Consider the following 21,372-nt stretch of genomic DNA (forward strand, 5'->3'; position numbering starts at 1 on the left):
CGGAGCACAGCAAGGCCGTTCTGCTGAAAGCATGGCGTGGCTAGTATCTAGTACCCTTGAACTTGGATTTCCTCTATGATGTCACAACCCAGGGTCTGTGGTACAGAAGCCTTTTGTGTCAGAGTTAGTCGCTGGTGAGTGTGGTTTGGCGGGGACACAGAAGTGTCTGAGGAAAGCTGCGTCAGCGGGCACCCTGATGGAATGGGCAGGCAGCTGGGTTTTCCATGGGCTCCACTGATGGGTCAGCCTGAGGGCGTGATTGCATGATGCTTGTCTCCTGGGGGAGGTCTAAGAGTTGTTCACGACACAGTGGTTAGCACAGGGGGTGCTCACCCCCCCAAGGCTGTGCCAAGAGCCTCCGGCTGCTCAGGCTCAGTTTTGCAGGGAGGGGGGAGGAAGGGCCATCCCTTATCTGTAGGACGGCTTAATGCAGGGCCCAGAGTCCGCAGGACAGAGCTGCCCACAGACACTCCCTTCCCTGGGAGCAGCCCTCGTGAAGGGCAGCGTAAGTGAAGGGTGAAAAGGGGGCTGTACCTCCCCGGGGCCCAGCCCTGCACCTTTCCACAGACACCACCAGGGAAGCCTACAGAGTTCCGCTTCCTGAAGACCCACTAGAGCAAGAGGGACGATCACCAACCATGTTGAACGAATAGAGAATCTGAAACCGAGAGCTTGTCTTTATTTATTCACATGCGCCTTGTTCCTGAAAGAATTTAAATGGACAGAGACGAAAAGGCTTACTGAATAATAAACCAAAGGCAGCACTGGAATTAACTTCTAAGACAGTTTTCAAAGGAAATACTTCTTTCCCCTCCTTTCCACCCAAGGAAAGTACCTATAAGAAGAAGGATTCTGGGCTTCCCTAGTGGCGCAGTGGTTAAGAATCTGTCTGCCAGTGCAGGGGACACGGATCGAGCCCTGGTCCCGGAAGATCCCACATGCCCCCGCACCTAGAGCCCGTGCTCCACCACAAGAGAAGCCACCGCAATGAGAACCCCGCGCACTGCAACAAAGAGTAGCCCCCGCTCGCCGCAACTCGGAGCAACGAAGACCCAACACAGCCAAAAATAAAAAATAAATAAGTAAATTTAGAAAAAAAAAAAAAAGAAGAAGGATTCCTCACCATGGAATAGTTTCAAGCAGGGACTCATCCCTGTTCTCTGTGATTCTACGTGGCTCAGATTAAAAGGAATCTTGTCTAAATGCTCCTTCCAGGCCAAGGTGCTTCTTTACTATCTGAATAATAAGAAGTTTTTCCTCTATTTGTTGTATCTGTGTACCTTTTGTATCTTTCTTCAGTCCAAACACAACCTGGAATGTCATAAGGAGCCCTTCTTGTTACATGTACAGACTGGTCTTTGCAGATTGCCCTCTGGGACCCACAGGGAGTGGATCTGATCAATTGGTGCCTTCAGGGTAGCTCAGGCCTTCAAACCAGCTTGGATTGTACATTCTCTGCCTTTCTGGGCTTTCTCTGATCTTTCTGGAATGCGCTGTTTTCTGGACTGTACTCTTGGAAAAAGTCTGACCAGGTTTCTGTTCATCTTCAGCGTATAAACGCAGGGTGCAGAATTATCAGCTGAAGCCCTCTCACGTTTACTCTTCTATCTGAACCCTTACCTTCCTCCTGCCTGTTCAGCCTTCTACAGAATGCAGAGCTCCCCAGGCCACCCGCCATCTAAGGAGACGGTCGGAGCTCGGAAAGGGTTAACGGATGGTGGTGGCTCCAGGCAACTTCTGCCCAGGTCTCTTGGGATGAGGACTTGGAGACCAAAGGTTCTAAGGCAATAGGAAATAGAGCCACTGGGAGCCCACGGGTCTGCCTGCCCTGGTGCACATGAGGATAAGTTACAGCTGTGGCCTTACAAGGTCATAAGAAACCCGTCGTTGCTGAGCTCAGGGGAGGAGGGTGGAGAGGCTCGAAGGACTATTCCTAAAGCAGACCATCCATCATGATGGGGAAAAAAGGAGCCAGGCCAGCCCCTCTCGAGGGCTTTAGCACGCTATTTAAGGATCCCTAAGGATGCCAGCAGCTAAACAAACGGCAGCCTTCTAACGAGTTTCCCCAGGCCCAGCCTGCACCCTGGGGTGCCCAGCCAGCTCTGAGCCCCAGCAGCGGGAACATTTCCAAGTACCTGCCTTAGTGTCGGGCTCCAAACTGTGTCGTCTCAGGGATGGCCACCGCTTGCTGTGGTCCCATCTGTCACCTCCCAGTTGTGGACCTTCAGACTTCCCAGAGGTCTAGACTCTTGGACTGAGAATGACGCCAAGCCCGTCTTTGCTCATGCTGGGGTTGTGTTGGCTCTGAGTGGAAGGAAGGATGAGGGGTCAAGGTGAGGCAAGCCTCCGGGAATTCCGTCAGCATCAGTGCTCAGGGCATTCCACCCGCATCTGTTTATTGTCATGATCTGATCTATTTATTTTTGCTTTAATGCTGTCCATCATTCAGCTCTGTTTCCTGCACGTCAACCTTCTCAGTGTTCCCTGTCTTAGCTTCTCAAGGATGGGGGCTGTGTCTCTCTTACTTCCTTTGTATTCACGCCATAGAATTCCCTCTCTCTCTCTCTCTCCTTCTTTCTGTCTCAATTACTCATTCAACAGATATTTACTGACGTACTGACAGCCCACAATGCGCCAACTGTTGTATTGGGAGGGTGAGAAGGAGCAAGGGGACAGCTGTTTTGTGGAGTCTAGCGTGATAGATGGACAGTTTATTCACCATTCACTTTTTCCTGGAAAAATGTATCAAGACTCTGCCGTGTGGCCAGGCACAGCTGGGTATGACACAGGAGTGATGGAACAGAGAAAGCTCCTGCACTCGGAGGCATGGAGCTGAGTTGGACAGTCAAGTAAATGCACAAATATGTAATGACATGCTCTCTATCGATGCTGTGAAGGCAGAGAACAGGGTGCCGGGCTTGAGAGGACAGAGAAACGAGTGAGCCCAGAACTAAAGGATGAGGAGGGGTCAGCGGTCATGCAGACTGTAGGGAAGAGCATTCCAGACACAGGGAACAGCAGGTGCAGAGGTCCTGAGGTGGGAAAGGGCTTGAGGAAATAACGATAATGCAGTATGATAAGTGCAAAATAGATGTGTGTGCTGAGAGAGGATCTCAGAGGATGGGGCCATTAATTTTTTGTCATTTAATCTTTTCCCCCCAGTTGTATTGAGATAACAGTTGAGATTCAGCACTGTGTATGTGTAGGTGTACAGCATAATGGTTTGACTTATTGTGAAATGATTACCACAGTAGGTTTAGTGAACGTCCCTCATCTCATACAGATCAAAAATGGGTTTTTTTCCTTGTGATGGTAACTCTTAAGATTTTCTCTCATAACAACTTTAAAATATACCACACAGCAGTGTTAACTATAGTCGTCACGTTGTACGTTACATCCCCAGGATTTATTTATCTCGTAACTGGAAGTCTGGACCTTTTGGCCACCTTTATCCAATTCCCTCAGCCCCCACCTGGTGCCTCTGGTAACCACAAGTCTGATCGCTTTTTCTATGAGGTTGGGTTTTGTTCTGTTTTTAGATTCCATGTGTAAGTGATATCATATAGTATTTCTTTGTCTTTATCTGTCAGGGCCACACAGGTAGTAAGTGATGGATCCAGGGTGAACCCCAGCCCTCCTGCCCTTACAGTGAAGTGCTCTTCACCCCTGTGAAAGGTGGCAGAGGTCGTTGCTATGGCAATTATGTAATGAGCATACCCTACCTCATATCTCATATGCCGCATCTCTTTCAATGTCTAGCAATAATGCTGTTTAGAGAAGGCAGTGCTTGCTCACAATATCGAGTTGATTGTTTTAAAAACTCTTGTCCAGGCTCCTGGAGCTTTTCTTTTTTCTTTCTTTAAAAAAATTTTTATTGGTGTATAGTTGATTTACAATGTCATGTTAGTTTTAGGTGTACAGCAAAGTGAATCAGTTATACATACACATGTATCTATTCTTTTTCAGATTCTTTTCCCATATAGGTTATTACAGAGTATTGAGTAGAGTTCCCTATGCTATACAGTAGGTCCTTATTAGTTATCTATTTTATATATAGTAGTGTGTATATGTTAATCCCAATCTCCTAATTTATCACTTCCCCCCTTTTCCCCCTTGGTAACCATAAGTTTGTTTTCTACATCTGTAACTATTTCTGTTTTGTAGGTAAGTTCATTTGTACCCTTTTTTTAGATTCCACATATAAGCAATATCATATGATAGTTGTCTGACTTACTTCACTCAGTATGACAGTCTCTAGGTCCATCCATGTTGCTGCAAACGGCATCATTTCATTCTTTTTTATGGCTGAGTAATATTCTATTGTATATATGTACCACACCTTCTTTATCCATTCCTCTGTTGATGGACATTTAGGTTGCTTCTATGTCTTTGTTATTGTAAACTGCACTGCAGTGAACGTTGGGGTGCGTGTATCTTTTCAAATTATGGTTTTCTCCAGATATATGCCCGGGAGTGGGATTGCAGGATCACATGGTAACTCTATTTTTAGTTTTTTAAGGAACCTCCGTACTGTTCTCCATAGTGCTTGTACCAATTTACATTCCTACCAACAGTGTAAGAGGGTTCCCTTTTGTCCACACCCTCTCCAGCATTTATTGTTTGTAGATTTTTGACGATGGCCGTTCTGACTGGTGTGAGGTGATACCTCATTGTAGTTTTGATTTGCATTTCTCTAATAATTAGTGATGTTGAGAATCTTTTCATGTGCTTTTTGGTCATTTGTATGTCTTCTTTGGAGAAATGTCTATTTAGATCTTCTGCCCATTTTTTGATTGGGTTGTTTGTTTTTTGATATAGAGCTGCATGAGCTGTTTGTATATTGTGGAGATTAATCCCTTGTTGGTTGCTTCGTTTGCAGTCCTGGAGCTTTTCTGTTTTCAGTTTCCGATGGTTTCTTTCCTCTTTCCACAAGTCACGTCTGACTTACCTGCACACCTTTCATTCGCTCAGCATCTCCGGAACTCACCTGTGTCACCTCTCTGCTTTCCTCCAGCCGTCTCTCTGACCTCCTTTGCTTCTTTCTGGGATGCCCTCCCTCGTCTCTCAAGTTACCCAGTTCCTTTGAGTCTCATTCTCAATTCCCCCTTCTCTGTGACACCTTCTCACATCACTCCAGCCTGCAGTGCTTCGTTCTCTTTTAAATTCCAGTGGTATTTATTATTCGTACCCTTCATCTATAACTCATAAGTGTCCATGCATTCGTTCATCCTCTGAACTTCTCTCTAGCGCCTCCTATGTGTCAGGAGTTCTCCTCTGCTCTGGGTGATAAGAAAATAGATGCACCTGCCTTCAGAGAGCTGACGCTGGAGGAAGGGAAAGAGGCATGAAGCAGACTGTAGTCATGACGGGTAATACGCACTTTTCTATGTGAGTATGTTGAGGACAGTGCTAGCCTAAAGGAGAGAAGATATGCGCTGTCTTTAGAGGAGCTAGAAAATGTTGCAAATAGAGAATATAGCATGTTAGCTGGGTTTTGAATGACGAGGGGCTTGTCAGATGAAACAGAGGCATGAGGCAGTAAGGAAGAACATTCCAGGTCTAGAGAATAGCAGTGGTGAAAGATACAGAGGCTTGATGCACCGTGGATTCCCGCAGATGTGATGGTGCATATATGAGACACCCATTCGTGTCTTATATAAGATTGTAACATATTAATGCTGGTTTTTTTTTTCCAGCTAGGTGACAAAGTTCCTTGACATTTATCCGAGTCCCCTTTACGTAGCAGGCACTTAATTTTAACCCTGGGATTGTCCCCGGTGTGCAGTTTCCAAGCCAGGGGACGCGTGGACTCATGCACTCAGACGTGACTGGTTTTGCTTTTGTGTTTGTCTAGACCAAAGATGCCCTTTTCACGATTCTGCATGACCTCCGACCCCAGGACCGTTTCAATATCATTGGATTTTCCAACCGGGTCAAAGTGTGGAAGGACCATTTGGTGTCAGTTACTCCCAACAATATCAGAGACGGCAAAGTCTACATTCACCACATGTCACCGACCGGAGGTAAACGTGCATCCTGCTTTGCCCATTCGCCTCGACGGGATACGTGAGTAGCTAACTTTCTGCCCAGAGACGAGGATTTGAAAGCTGACGCTGATCACAGGAAAGGAGATAACAGGGGGAGAGCTTTCCCAGGAGCTTGTTTCTCCTCTTCCAGGCCCCAAACTAAGATGGTCAAGTAAGTTAGTGGGGGGGAAATACCTGATAGGTTTTGGAGCCTTTCCTGGTTTATCTCACGGATCCCAAACAATGCAGCTCTTTTTGTAAATTGTTTTTTGGGGTGGGGAATGAAAGCCACATGGATGATTCAGTGTTTTGTGTGTTTGAAGATGAGCACCTTGGGAAGCAGCAGGTGGAGCTGCCCTCCTGCGCCGTTAGTCCTCTTGGAGCCCAGGTGGCCTGGGCGGTGCTCTGGGTGGAAAGGGGAGGACTCAGGTTTTGCACACTTGGCTGGGGGGTCGTGATGAGGTAAGTACGCAGATGCGGGAAAAGGCCGTAAAGGACTCTAAGGTTAGAGAGTCAGAACAGTGTGTTACCAACCGTGCTGGATGTGAGTTCCTTCGACCCTGGACACAGAGCTGACTTCTGCTGTTACATCCGTCACTAGGACAGTGGATGCGTGGCAGGTGCTCAGTACTGGAGTGTTTATTGGACCCGAACCTGACCCTTTGACACCTTTCTTAAAGGCCCCTGTAGAGACACCATCTCCTGGGTGTCTCAGATACTTCTGCTTTGGATACCTGGAAACATAGAAAACACCCATTTCTGTCCATCCTCTTCCATCTGAGTTTCTCATCGCTCATATATTTGTTATTTTCCATCCAAGGCGAAGTTCTGGTTTCCCAAATGAACTTCGTTTGGAACTTGATCTTGTTTGGATGGAATTTCGATTTATAAATGGAATTTCCTACCAGTCTCGACAACAACACGATCTAGTTACTGTTTTACTGGTTGATAGGAGGAATGAAAGGTTAGATTTAATATTATAGTGATAATCTACAGCAGGAAGTTGACAAGATGGTCAAATCTTTGAGGGAAGAAACTCTCCTTCATCTTTGTTTAGCCCCCGTTTCCTGTCATAGCTCCCGAACTACAGTGCATACTCAAAGAATATGCATTAAAATTATTTAGATTATATTAATGGTACTGCTTACTATGAGAATCCTTTGTGTGTGGGAGGTGGAGATAAAGCTTTAGAAAAGAGTTGTGTGTATTTTGGAATCTAAACCATAGAAACCTTATTGGTTTCCTTTATTTTTTCTTGGTACTTCATTGTCCCAGCCTCTGCAGGTGAACAGAAAATTAATCTACTTCTCTCAGAAAAGTGTCATTTCAGGAGATGAGCATAGATTCTGAAGCCAGAATCCAGCTCTACCAGCTATGAGTCATTTAAACTCTCTATACTTCGGTTTCCTCATCTGTAAAGCGAGGATAATAATGGACTTGTTATTAGGATGAGATGAGTTAAAATATTTAAAGTACTTAGATCAGTGGCTGCACTAGGAAGTCTTCTCTAGGTGTCAGATATGGCCATTTTACCCAAGTGGTCCCTCTTGCTGGTGCACTTGGGTCCTTTGATGACCCTGGGGGAGCTCTCGGCGGAATGGTTGGGGCAGCTCCCTGGGGAGAAAGCCCCCCTGTTGTTAAGTGTGTAGGAGATGCCCCAACTTAACAGACATTCGATGCCAAGCTGTGCTGTGCTTTGGTGTCTCGGGTAAGAAAAGCTAAGTGCATCCTTTGCCTGGGCTCTCCTGGGCTTTAAAATGCAGTGAGAGATTTGGCATTATTGTTACGTTCTAGGTTAAAGAGAAAATGAACACCTGCCTTTTGGTTCATGCCCGCATATCCAGAGGCAGCGTGAAACTGGGCTGGGCATTCAGAAAGGCAAGTGAGTGAACCCAAAGAATTGTTAAATACTGTTTCAGCTGTAACTTTCCCTTACGTTCGGGCCATGTGTACATCTTAGAACGAATTATCAATGTGTTTGCACAGTCCTAGTCATATATATTTTAGCCAGAAGTTCTGGAGGATGTAAAGCAGTGGGGAAAATTATCTGGTTCACTCAAATATGGTACATTTTGCAGGGAGATAAAAGTCACTCCAGTCAGGGGGATAGATTGTGGTGATGGGTACACAACTTCATAAATTTACTAAAAATCATTAATTGTGTACTTAGAATGGGTGAAATTTTTGGGACTTCCCTGGTGGTCCAGTGGTTAAGAATCCGCACTTCCTCTGCAGGGGGCATGGGATGGATCTCTGGTCCGGGAACTAAGATCCTGCATTACCCATGCAGCTCGGCAAAAAAAGAAGAAAATCCCTAGCGACCAAAATGCGTGAAATTTTTGGTATGTCAATAAGGCCACTAAAAAAACCCCCAGTGGAGTCAGAAAAAGGAAGTAAGTATTCACGGCTGCAGTAAGAACTCTCAGTTTTTCTTGGCGATGGTAGAACAGCAGCAGCAGAGTTGAATGAAATTCTTAGCTAATCCAGAAACCTCACATTAGTTGGCAGTTTTGACTTCCACCAACCATCCGTCTCTCCATCCCCCAAGCAAAATACCTGTCCAGCACCTTCCACAGACACTGTCCCCTGACTTTAATCAGAGCTGCATTGACAAGCGTGTCTGAATTAGAAACGGCAGGGGTAGGAGGTGTAAACTTGAAAGCCTTCGCTTGGTGGGGTCCTAACAAGCAGGGGTGATCCTGAAGGGGCAGGAAGCAGGAAAGACAACGACAGCAATAAAAAAAAAAATGAGTGAGTGCTTTAATCAGCATCCTCCAGCGAGGTCGCCGCGATGGTCTCCACATCCCCACCTCCTCATTCTGTGCCGTTCCCTTCCCTCTGGGATGCTTTCTTTCTCTGAATTCCTGCACCCAGCACCATCCTTCCCTTTCCAAAGTGATTCTCCAAAAAGGAGGTAGAAACCGTTCACGCTAAGGGAGTAGAGACGCCTAAGCTGAGGTGCCATCAGACACCTTCAGGACAAGGTTATATAATTCTCTGCCGTTCCTAGTCATTTGCCAAGTTTCTAGCAGTCTTAGTGACGTGGAGTCGCGCCATGAATGCAGGTGGCTGCTTTCCCCACGCGGCACTCCTGCGGGTGCCCGTGAGGGGCCCGAGAAGGTGTGTCCAGGTAAAGGAGGTGGCGAGGCTCCTCAGGTGTCCTGTTCTATGTCCCGCAGGCACGGATATTAACGGGGCCCTGCAGAGGGGCATCAGGCTTCTCAACGACTTCGTGGCCCACAACGACATCGAGGACCGCAGTGTGTCCCTGCTCGTCTTCCTGACAGACGGGAAGCCCACCGCCGGGGAGACCCACACCCTGAAGATCCTCAACAACACCAGGGAGGCTGCCCGGGGCCGGGTCTGCATCTTCACCGTGGGCATCGGGGCCGACGTGGACTTCAGGCTGCTGGAGAAGCTGTCCCTGGAGAACTGTGGGCTCACACGGCACGTCCACGAGGACCACGACGCCCGCGCCCAGCTCATCGGGTCCGTGGGTCTGTCTGTGTTCTCGGGGCGGGGGGCAGGCTCAGCGGGAGTCTCGGACGTGAGGACGGACCCCAAGTCTGATCATCACTCCTTTCGTGGGAGACATCGCCACGGGTCTTGAAACTGGGTGGATCTGGGTTCACGTTCTGGTCCTGCCTTGTGACTTGAGGCTTTAAGACTGTCTGTGCCTCGGTCTCCCCAACCGTAAAATGAGGATTCTGGTCAGATGATAGAATTTAAGGAGAAAACCTACGTGAAGTATTGGCAGGACGGCTTTCACAGGTTAGGTGTTCCGTTAGCTCTTATGGTTATAACTGTCTTCCTGACACTTCAGAGCACTTCCTCATCTCAAGACGCACCTCAGAGATACTGCAGGTCAGTTCCAGACCACAGTGATAAAGCAAATATTGCAATAAAGCGAGTCCCACAGGTGGATTGCTTTAACAGTGCACATAAAAGTTATGTTTACATCACACTGTAGTCTATTAAGCATGCAATAGTGTCATGTACATACCTTAATTGGAAAATACTTTATTGCTAAAAAATGCTAACTATCATCTGACAATGCAGCATTGCCACAAACCTTCATTTTGTGAAAAAATGCTAGGTCTTTGAATTGCAATAAAACAATTTATGCCTGTATTTACTCTAATTCCACCCTGAGAGGGAGGTGGGATAGGTAGCGTCAGCTCCGTGTTACGTGCTAGTTACAATGATCGTGTTTTTATGTTGAAGCACAATGGCCAGTTGAAAGTGGTCGCTGACTGTGTTATGTTCTGGGGTGAAGAGGAAACCAGAATTTAAGTCTGGCAAACAGCGAGGGAGCTTGTGAGATAGTGAGTTCTCCGTCACCAGTGGTGTTCAAGCTACGGCTGCACTGCCTCCTGTCTGAGATGTTCTGCTGGGTGGAATGTTGGACTTGGTTGCTTCTAAGATCAGATCCACCCCGCCCCCCAGACAGCCTGTGATTTCCTCTAGGACGTGACCTGCCTGTAGCTAGTGCAGGCCCCGATTCTCCCTCTCTGTTCCTCCTCTCCAGGTTCTACGATGAGATCAGGACGCCGCTCCTCTCGGACATCCGCGTGGATTATCCACCCGGCTTGGTAGAGCATGCCACCAGGACCCTGTTCCCCAACTACTTCAATGGCTCGGAGATCATCATCGCGGGGAAGCTGGTGGACAGGGAGATGGACCGCTTGCACGTGGAGGTCACGGCCAGCAACAGTAAGAAGTTTGTCGTACTCAAGAAGGACGTGCCTGTGGAGCCCCGGAGGATGGGGAACGACGTCCCGGGGAGCCCCAGGCCCAAGGCGGGTGGTCAGGAGGACTCCAACCACCTGGAGCGTCTCTGGAGCTACCTGACCCTGAAGGAGCTGCTGAGTTCCTGGCTGCAGAGTGTTGAGGGGCCGGAGAGAGAGCAGCTGAGGCAGGAGGTACAGGCTCTGGCCGTGAACCATCGCTTCCTCACTCCATTCACCTCCATGACGCTCAAGTCAGCACCGCGGACAGAGACCCCGGAGGACGCCTACGGCACGCCCGCGGCCACGGGGCCTGAAACGGTGATGCAGAGCCTGAGGGGCGCCCACCTGCAGCCAGGTAAGGGCACTCTCGGGATGGCCCTTCTGGCTCCTTCTCAGGTCAAGGTCGTCTGTCTTACTTTCTCATATTATAATTCCTATAAACAATGTTCTCTACCTGCAGCTCCTAGCCTTCAGAGAGTGACTTAGCTTGTGTTTGTGTTGTTATAAACCATGGATCTCTATAGAGAAATTCGAGAAAGTAAAATCAGTCTATCGATAAATCATCAATATTGAGTGCCTCCCGTGAACCAGGCATTATTGGAGGCACAGGGATGAACAGACAAGTAAACAAATACTCATTTTTAAATGCCTTTCTATATTTTAAGTACTTCAATTATGTCATTTTATGCATATGCTTGATTTTATTTTCCTGAGAAAATATTATTTTATTTTATAGAGAAAATAAAGTGAAATTTTATTATATATTTTATTTACTCATATTTTGTTAATTTTACTTATAATTTTCTAAATTAAAGTTTTATTTTTTAAATTTTAATGATTTTGTTTACAATTAAATAAAATTAATAAAATTTTATTATAGATATTATTATATAGGAGGAACTAAGTTCTGGATTCTCAAGAGAATCCAGAGTTTAAACAGAAATTTTTATTATCTGTCTCAGTGCCATTTGTCAGGGGAAATTAGTAGCACCAAGAATGGGAAAAGGACAGGAAAAGTAATTCAACCAAAGCAGAGGTTTATATTATCAGTAATATCTGTTTATGGAAAACAGCACTTTTTTATGTGTGACATTTTTCTTAACTTCCTGTCAGGTTCACATGTCCTAAGGTGAGGGAACTGACATTAACCCTGGGCCTCATTTGATGCTCATATTCTCAACCCTGAGAATCACCTGGGCATGGTAGGGAGAGCACACGGTTAGGATCCAGACAGAGTTTCAGCTCACGGCTCCTCCTAGCCAGCTGTGTGGCTTGGGGCAGGTTTCAGAACCTCTCTGAGCTTCCATTCCCTCACCTGTAAAATGTAGGTAGTAATATCTTCCCTGAAAGGTTGTTGCAAGGATTAAACGTGTAGAGGCCTTGGTATATAATAAGTGTTCTACACATGTGAGATACCCTTTCCCATGAGGAGTGTAGAACTAGAAATTTATTGAAAAGTTCAGACCTGATGTAGGGGTGAAAAATGATATGTTGCCTCTTTAGAAAGAGTGGAACTTGTCTTGGCAAAACTAGTACAATATTCGTTCTGATGAAAAGGATGAAAAGAAAGTTGCATGATGTTGTTACGTCACGCTACAAGATCCATGCCACACATCCAGGGAAGATGGCTTTTTGAGTAACATCTTGATTCAGTGTCAGCAACTCAAATCTCAGCAGCTTCAGGAGAGAGCAAACTCAAATGACACGAGACTCAGAGGGCCAAGAACACAGATGAGGGAATAACTGACTGATTGCTCAAAAGGCTTGTTAGACATAGGATTTCCCTGAAGATGATTTTTTAGTTTTAATTTTATGATTTTTTTGAGTGTCTGTGACAATTTAAGCCTCCTCAAAGCAGCCATTCGGACTGATATGTCGCTCCTCCTTTGTGGTCGGCCTGATTCTGTCTGTGTCTGGCTGACCAGGGACCAGTTGGAGAAGGGGGAGCTTAAAAAACATTGAGATACTGTGATCTTCATTTTCTGGGGGGCAAAAATCAGTTAAGAGGAGCATAATCTTAATATAGACAATTTGAAATAAGATATTAATTTTATTTTATTGACAGAAAGTAATTTACTTTTAGGTTATTCTTTAATTGAGTGTTTATTTTTGCCTGCTGCTTTGTGAATTGTACTTACGCACATGGCTATAGACCTGGATTGTCGCATTATCTTTTTCTTTTACATTCTTGTATATTTTTGGTTGTTTTAAATTGCTATTTTGCAAAAAACACATAACGTAACATTTACCATCATAACCCTTTTTTCCATTCTTTTTTTTTAACTGAAGTATACTTGCTTTACAGTGTTGCATTAATTTCTGCTGTACAGAAAAGTGATTCACTTATATTCTTTTTTTTTAATATTCTTTCCCATTATGGTTTATCAGAGAATACTGAATATAGTTCTCTGTGCTATACAGTAGGGCTTTGTTGTTTATCCATTCTATATATACAAGCTTACATCTGCTAACCTCAACCTCCCACTCCATCCCTCCCCCAACCCCCTCCCCCTCGGCAACCACCAGTCTGTTCTCTATATTGTAACCATTTTTAAGTGTGTAGTTCAGTAGTGTCAAGTATCTTCCCATCATTGTGAAACAGATCTCCAGAACATTTTCATCTTGCAAACCTGAAACTCTGTCCCCATTAAACAACTTTGCTTTCCCCCCCTCCCCCCATAACTATACCTTAAGAATGATAGAATATTTTCTCCTATTATATACACAGAAATCACAGACAAGAAGAATATTATCTAATTTATAGAGGAATAAAATAGTTACGCCTCCTCATTTACACCTTCACTTTGTGTTGCGAGGCCAAGAGCCTCCTTTAAAAGAGATGTGTTTAAATTGTCACAAACGTATCTGAAAGCTGTGTTTGACTCCTCTCAGCCCTCTGTACCTCTCACTTCCTCCTCTTTAATGAATAACAGTGGTGGATCTCTTCCTTCTCCTCTCTAGGACCTGCTCTCAAGGAACCATACAACCCAAGGATTAAAGTCTCCAAAACCTCAGGTAAAGGAAAGAACGTGCTGGTGTGTGATTTGAGAGTTGAAATGTTTAGGAAGCGGATGACCAGGAATTTCCCGAAGCCAGTTAGAACATGAGCTCATAGGACGAGATGTGAGGACCCATATTTATTTAGTGCAAACCGGCAGCGTGGGGCAGTTCTCAAAACCAGGATCGTCATTAAACCATCGCATAAACCTCGTGGGTAACACAGTCCTGAGGAGCCTGGCAGGAGCCCTGATAGAAGGGTGGGTGGACAGAGCTACACATTCAGCATGATTGAGCTGGAAAGACGTTTGATTTTAGAGATCTGAAGTATGCTTGCTTCTAGCTTCTGGTGTTACAAATATCTGTGACAATGCAAGGTTTTTAAACATTATTATTTTATTGTTTTCATAATCCTTGGCTTTAGAAGGGAAGAACAGATAACAATGCCCTAAAATTTCCCTTGGCCATATTCCTGGGATTATAATAAAAATCTGGATGGAATAAGGACACAAGGGCTGGGTTTTATTCTTCAGATGAACACATCTGCCTTTGTAAGTCTTTCTTATTGCCTTGCTGCCGATGTGCTGGGCGTGCAGGTTCACATAGCCCGGGACAACCTGGAGATTAGCTCTGGGGAGAGGAAACACATGGTCTCCAGTGGGTAGCGTGTCGTTCCTTTGAACACACATGCTTTATGGAATCCAGGAAAACTTTCCTCTTGGATGCAGCATGGAGTAATGACTTCCAGACCTCTCCTCTCTTTTTTGGAGCAGGCAGCATCTTTCCTTATAAAGGGATTTGGAAGATGTGAGTAGAAATAATATGGTGTGAACACAAGAAACTCTCAGAGAACTGTCACGTGGTTATATTTGTACCCACAGAGTGCCAAAAATATGGACTTTTATCTTTAATGGGCGTTATTTTTTCATCTACAAAAGACCAGTACCTTGTTTTTCTTTATTAAGTTGCCATTCACTGGGTGCTTGAGGCACTTTACAGTGAGATGAACCAGATTCTTCCAAAGGCCCTTCTGAGTCACGCTGGGGGCAGAGAGGGTTTTTCAGCAGTTCCACCAAGAACATTAATTGGCTTGTAGCCTGAAAACACTGAACTCCTGGCCCATACCCCCCACCATATACAAATGCGTATACATACATGTACACGTAAAGTAGAGAGGAATTCAGGAACACATTGTGTTTGCTGTATAAATTAGAGAGAAACTAACCCTCCAGTCTCACGAGAAAAGAGAATTGACGTAGACTCTTGGGAAATATTTTGTCTGTACAGTAAGAAGCAAGACTGTTCATCTTTAGCAGAGGCGAAAATGAGGAGGATGGGTAAGGAAAAGGGGCCAGCCAAACTTTGTGGTCTTATCTGCGGACACAAATTTGAGAGCAGTAAAGTCAGTAGGACCCAGAGGAGGGATTGCCACGGTCATCGCTGGATGCACCACCTGACCTCCCGTTGACTCTGTGTCCTTTACTTGTCACCAGCCCTAAACTGGGCTTGGTCATTACTCCTCATGCAAGGGCTGTGTCCATCTGGCGCTGTGAATGACTCAAGGGCCAAGGCACTCTGGTCACAGGACAGGAAGTTCTCATCCACATCTCTTCACTGGGGAGGGCAAAGGGGAAGAAAGTGATTAGCGGAAGCCACGCAGGGAATTGAAGAATGTGGGCTCAGTAGTCATGGGGAGTGTAGGGTGATGCCCCGCTTCCCTCTAAAGTTCAGTTGTCTATGTTTGACTGCAGTGTGGTGACAGGAGCATCATATTTGTATTTAGGGGACCTGCATTCAAATATTTACTTTCCACGAACTGACTGCGTAACTGGTGCATCACGTCACCTTCCTCGTGTAGACACGGAGGATCCATTGTTGACAGGGTTAAGTCAATAACTCATGAGAAAATAGAAGAAGAGTGCTTACACAGAGAAGGTGCCCAATAAATGTCTTTTCTTTCTTTTTCTCTCCCGTTCTCATCCTGTTCTGGCAGCGGATGGAGACCCCCATTTTGTTGTCGATTTCCCTTTGAGCAACCTCACGGTCTGTTTCAACATCGATGGACAGCCCGGGCACATCCTGAGGCTGGTCTCCGATCATGCGGACTCTGGTGAGTTCTGCCTAGAAAGTGAAAGGACTTGAGTTTTGGGAGTGAAAAAAAAAATCCTAATCTTCGCATTCTAACCCACTGCTCAGTGGTGTCCCAGGGTCTCCAAATCAGGAGTAGTGGAAACTGATGGGTAAGAAAATACTGTGTCAGGGCCACACGAGGGTTTTGGGAGCTATAACCAGACACTGAAATGAAAGCAGACAAACATGTCAATCCCCTTTTAAAAAATTTTTATTTACTTATTTTTTTTCACTTTTAAATTTTTATTGGCGTATAGTTGATTTACAATGTTGTGTTGGTTTCAGGTGTACAGCAAAGTGAATCAGTTGTGCATATACATATATCCACTCTTTTTTTAGACTCTTTTCCCATATAGGTCATTACAGAGAATTGAGTAGAGTTCCCTGTGCTATACAGCAGGTTCTTATTAGTGATCTATTTTATATATAGTAGTGTGTATATGTCAACCCCCTTTTTATGATATTTTCACCCAAGCCTACATCAGCTTCTCCTACCCAGGACATTGGTCAAAAATCACTCATACCTTCATGCATTCGTTCCTTCCTTCCTTCATTCAGTGGGCACTGAGTGGTCCCTACATGTGAGCGGAGGTTCTTTGTCCTAGAGGTACAAGAGAGGAAGGAAATTCTGATGAGAAGCCCTCTCGTGAAAGTGGGGGTAGTTTTTCTAACCACTGCTCTCTTCCCCTCCCCTGCCTTCAAGGCGTGACGGTGAACGGAGAGTTGATCGGGGCCCCCGCTCCCCCAAACGGCCACAAGAAACAACGCACTTACTTCCGCACCATCACCATCCTCGTCAACAAGCCCGAGAGGTCCTACCTGGAGATCACGCCCACCAGAGTCATCGTGGATGGTGGGGACAGGCTGGTCCTCCCCTGCAACCAGAGCGCGGCCGTGGGGAGCCAGGGGCTGGAGGTGTCGGTGTCCGCCAATGCCAAGGTCACCGTCGCCATCCAGGGCAACGTGGCCTTCGTCATCCTCCTCCACCTCTACAAAAAGCCAGCCGCCTACCAGCGAAACCACCTGGGCTTCTACGTCGCCAACGGCCAAGGCCTTTCTGGCAACTGCCATGGCCTGTTAGGTAGGTGGCTGCTCTCCACGCCGGCTCACGGCACAGAATTCAGTTTCCCAAAACGAAGCGGATACTGCCCGTATCTTCACTTGGTTGAGAGTTTCCACAGGAATGTGGTCTTTATGTAGCTCATGAAAAGTCTATTTCTTTTTCTTTTTTCTTCTTTTTTTTTTGGCACATGGCCAATTTTTCTTTTTGCTTTTTTTTTAATACAATTTTTAAAGGTTACACTCCATATACAGTTACTACAAAATATTGGCCATATTCCCCGTGTTGTACAACACATCCTCGAGCCTGTCTGACACCAATAGTTTGTGCCTCCCACCCCCCCCAACCCTCTCTTGTCCCTTCCCCCTTCCCCCCTGGTAACCACTAGTTTGTTCTCTATGTCTGTGATTCTGCTTTTTTTTTTGTTATATTCACTAGTTTGTTGTATTTTTTAGATTCCACATATAAGTGATATCATACAGTATTTGTCTTTCTCTGACTTCTGATTTCTCTGGCATAATAATTTGACTTATTTCCCTTAGCATAATGCCCTCCAAGTCCATCCGTGTTGCTGCAAATGGCAAAATTTCATTCTTTTTCATGGCTGAGTAATATTCCATTGTGTACCACATCTTCTTTATCCACTGGTCAGTTGATGGACACTTAGGTTGCTTCTGTATCTTGGCAAGTGTAAACAATGCTGCTGTGAACATTGGGGTGCACATATCTTTTCAAATTAGTGTGAAAAGTATACTTCTTGCTTCCTGACACTTTTCTAGAATAGGAATGGGCTTTATAAATTAATTCGCACAGGCCTTTGGGGAAAGGGAGCAAAGAAATGAGGAGTCCTTCTCCCCAGGTCTGGTTCTTTACTCTCAGAGAGAGGATGCAAACACATCCCATGGCCCAGCACCAGGCGGGAGATGCATGGCCCCTCCCTGGGCGGCACCCCCGTGGCTGGGAGCCTCGGGCAGCCCACTCTGCCTGGCTTCCCTCCACGTGCGATTTCATGTGGGCGTTTTTCCCACAAGTAAAGAGGGAGCCACTGCCAGGGCTCGGTTTAGAAAGCAGGATTTCCTGGCACTCGAGCTGGACGCGTCTCTGTGCAGCTTGCCTGGGAAGCTCCTCTCCCAGATGCAGACTGCTGTCCCTTCGGCCTTGGCGATGCCCTCACTCGGCCTGGAGGATTCTGACCCTGCTTTCCACACCCTCCGCCCAGTGCACACCCACTAAGTGCACATGTGGAAGGGGTCCTCCGGAGGGAGGAGAGAGGGGAAGACCGGACCCTTCTTCCCTCGTTATTTGCCCCCATCTCATCTTCCCACCTCAGGAGGAGACTGGGCATCTCTGCTTGTGGGTTGGGCATCCTTCCCGTGGTAGCTTCCAGAAGTGGGGGCCACTACCAATACACTCAGGTCTCTCCTCCCCACACCCTCCCCGGACACTGGAAAAGGTGGAGCACCTCTGGGAGACTCCAGCCGAGGACCACAGTCACTGCTCTGATGTCATGTATCCCCTTCCTCTGGGTCACACCCGTGCATTTGCTGGTCATCGGTGCCCGAATTGAAGTTAGATTTTGTTCAACCACGTTGCTCGCACTTGACCTAGACCTGATGTCTCTTTTGTCCTCTCAGGTCAATTCCTGAACCAGGAGGCCAGACTCACCGGGCTCGGCAAGAACCCTGCCCATCCTTCCGTCCCCGAGGCAGGCGAGAGGTCTGAGGCCGTCCTCGAGGTAAAAGGACACCAGGTCCCAGTGGTGTGGAAGCAGAGGAAAATCTACAACGGGGAAGAGCAGGTGGACTGCTGGTTTGCCCGGAACAACGCCGCCAACCTGATTGACGGGGGGTATAAAGACTACCTGGCGGCCCATCCTTTTGACTCCGAGACCACCTTTGGCCCGGGCACATCCCGGGGACTCTGACGCCAGCAGCCGTAAGGCAAGAATGTGTGGCAGGGAAACGTCTTCGGGGACCCCGTGGTGTGGTTCTTGTCGCTTGGCAGGTAGCCGCCGCCCGTGGCTCACCCCTGGTGGCGGGAAGGTCTACCCTCTGCTTGAGCAAAGGGTGGGGTCAGGATGTTGAAGCAAGAGTGGGATTTCCTGCTCCTCCCCTCCCCCTCCCCCTCCCCCATCTCCAGTAGAGAAAGGTGGTGGCACCAAAGGGACCAGTCACAGTTAAAAGCAAGTCTCTATCTTATACCAGCTGGCTTGTCCATCTCACAGCCTACCACAAGGTGACACTGATGAAGGAAGGTGGCCATCAAGTCTCTTTTCTCTGTGGAAATGGCCAGGTTTGGGCACTCTGCTTTTTGCCTTATACTAATGCATAGGCATCTCTCCTCCTCGTCCGCTGCGTTCTCCGGATGTGCTGCCAACCTCTGCCTCAGGGGAATCTCTCCTTGGGCCCAGGCCACGAGTCATGCAAATAGCACATAGATTTGATCACTGTAAGCCATTCGGTCTTTTCTTAGGAGGGGATTTTCTTCTACTGTGATGTCTTGCCCTTGAAAATTTGTTTTCGTTTTTTAAAAATTGACTCAAATTAGAGACTCCGCATCCCAGATACCGGTATTTTTCTAATGGGCTTTGTAAATCACTTAACTTTGCTGTTGGAGATTCTCCTATTTATTCCAGAAAGCTAAGCGCTTCTAATAAACAGGGCAGCCCATGTGGGTGTATTTCACGGGCCTGTCTCAGTGCTGGAGCGTCGGCCAGCTGCGTGATGCATCTTTCACTTGGCTCTTCAGCCTTGGTCCTGATTCCGACCTGATTTGCTCTCGGTCCCCCAGGAGGTGATAAGTTAGGCTCTTGCAGAACTGGGATGGGGAGGCATTGGCAGCACAGAGCCGACCTACAGGAACCAAACTGCATGTTCTCAGCAGGAAGTGTGGACGTGCTTACAGATCTAAGGAACCCTCCCTCATCCCAGACATGCTAGGTCAGGAAGTCAGCGTGAGCAAGAGGCTTTGGGCAAATCTGATTCCATCAGGGAGAGGTTAAAATCAGGGGCCAGGGTGGTGTCAAAAGTCAATGACTGTCACCCTCCTCATTGTGGAACCTGTGAAGTCCGTCACATTATCAAGGGGAAGGGAGGTTGATGGTGGTCTTGAGACCTCCTCTCTCCCCCTCCTGCCCGGCTCTTTGCTGGACCACGGAGGTTCAGTAAGGCTGATCCTCACTGCGGTCGGGACACGGGGGGCACAGCAGGGAAAGGAAGGTTTGGGTCAGAGAAATGGAATATTTTGACGTGAGACCGAATTAAATAAAAGCTTTTGTGCTGGCTTCATGGAACATTTCTTCCAGTAGGGAGTGACTCTAGAACTTTCATGCCATGTGGAAGCAGACTTAGCACTAGGAGAGAAATCAGAGCTAAGAAAATTGTTTACCGCCTTTGCCCTTGCCTTCCCATGTTCGAATGGGAAACATTCGAGCAGCAAAATGACATCCACATGTTTTTGTACACCAGGTGGCTGCAGGAGTTTAAGTTAGTGCCAGGGCCATCGGGGGCGGGGGTAGGGGGGTGGGACTGCTTGTGTCTCGGAGTCTCCGTCTCTCTCCACCTTGGGAACCCACCAGACCAGGGCCGGCAGCTGTGTTATTTTTGACTCAACTCAGCTGCCTGTTTTCATGCCAGCAGTGTGAATGCACAGGCCCAGGCTGCTGACAGCTGCTTCCCTATTTCAGAGGGAAAGGAGGAGCCGGAGCTGGGCTGGCCGGGACCTGCGCAGGCTCTGCGGGGACTTTCCTGTTACATAGACCTCGGGCCCAGCTGGGCAGAAATCCCTGCAGCCGCGACGCCAGCCCGCTGTGTTAGCGCCTGGAGCCGGGATCTGTGTTCCAGGTGTGGCCTCAAAGCTGCAGACAGGAGGCTGTTACTGCATGCAGGACCAGATATTCCAACGGGGTGACCGTCCCTTACTCTCCTATTCAGAAAAAAAAATGCACATTTTTAAAAGTATTAGGGATGAGCTTTTATTTTAGTGTTTCTACTTTAGACTCATCCCACTTTTCTTTCTCCTCCTTTTCAATTGTATATCTTTTTTTTTTTTTTTTGCAAAAGGTATGTATCAGGGCATTTTCTGTTTTACCCAAAGGCTGTGAGATCTGTGGGCTCCAAACTCCACCCCAAGGTCATACTTCAGTTTTTTTTTTTAAGTTGATTGATAAATGTCATATTTTCGATTGGCCTCGCGTGTTGTGAATAGCAAGGTCTTTTCAAGTAAATGCAGCGGCAAGGAGGGATTCTCTTCTCAGGTGGGAAAACGGAGTCAGAGTGCAGTTGGGTGACTTCCCCCACATCATATAAAAGACTTAGAGCAGGGCCAGGCTGAGCCTCCAGAGCTCATTGGTTAGCTTTGACACGATGTCACCATATGGGTAGTCGTTTATTTTCCTTGAGCATTTATAAATAAGGCGGGGTTGGGGATA

The 21,372-nt window shown here is 46.8% G+C and overlaps 1 protein-coding gene across 1 annotated transcript in view; it reads left to right on the plus strand.

Moving 5' to 3' along the window:
- ITIH5 (inter-alpha-trypsin inhibitor heavy chain 5) overlaps nt 1-20,226 on the plus strand; it is a 75,013-nt gene extending 54,787 nt beyond the window's left edge. Inside the window, exons 8-14 of the mRNA XM_059912114.1 lie at nt 5,855-6,023; nt 9,206-9,515; nt 10,555-11,111; nt 13,718-13,771; nt 15,747-15,863; nt 16,587-16,964; nt 18,578-20,226. Coding sequence (XP_059768097.1) covers nt 5,855-6,023; nt 9,206-9,515; nt 10,555-11,111; nt 13,718-13,771; nt 15,747-15,863; nt 16,587-16,964; nt 18,578-18,867 — 1,875 coding nt within the window. The 3' untranslated portion in view covers nt 18,868-20,226. The remainder of the gene's footprint in view (nt 1-5,854; nt 6,024-9,205; nt 9,516-10,554; nt 11,112-13,717; nt 13,772-15,746; nt 15,864-16,586; nt 16,965-18,577) is intronic.
- Nucleotides 20,227-21,372: the final 1,146 nt, after the last annotated feature.

The sequence above is a fragment of the Balaenoptera ricei genome, chromosome 2 (assembly GCF_028023285.1).
Source record: "Balaenoptera ricei isolate mBalRic1 chromosome 2, mBalRic1.hap2, whole genome shotgun sequence".
Taxonomy (NCBI): Eukaryota; Metazoa; Chordata; class Mammalia; order Artiodactyla; family Balaenopteridae; genus Balaenoptera; species Balaenoptera ricei.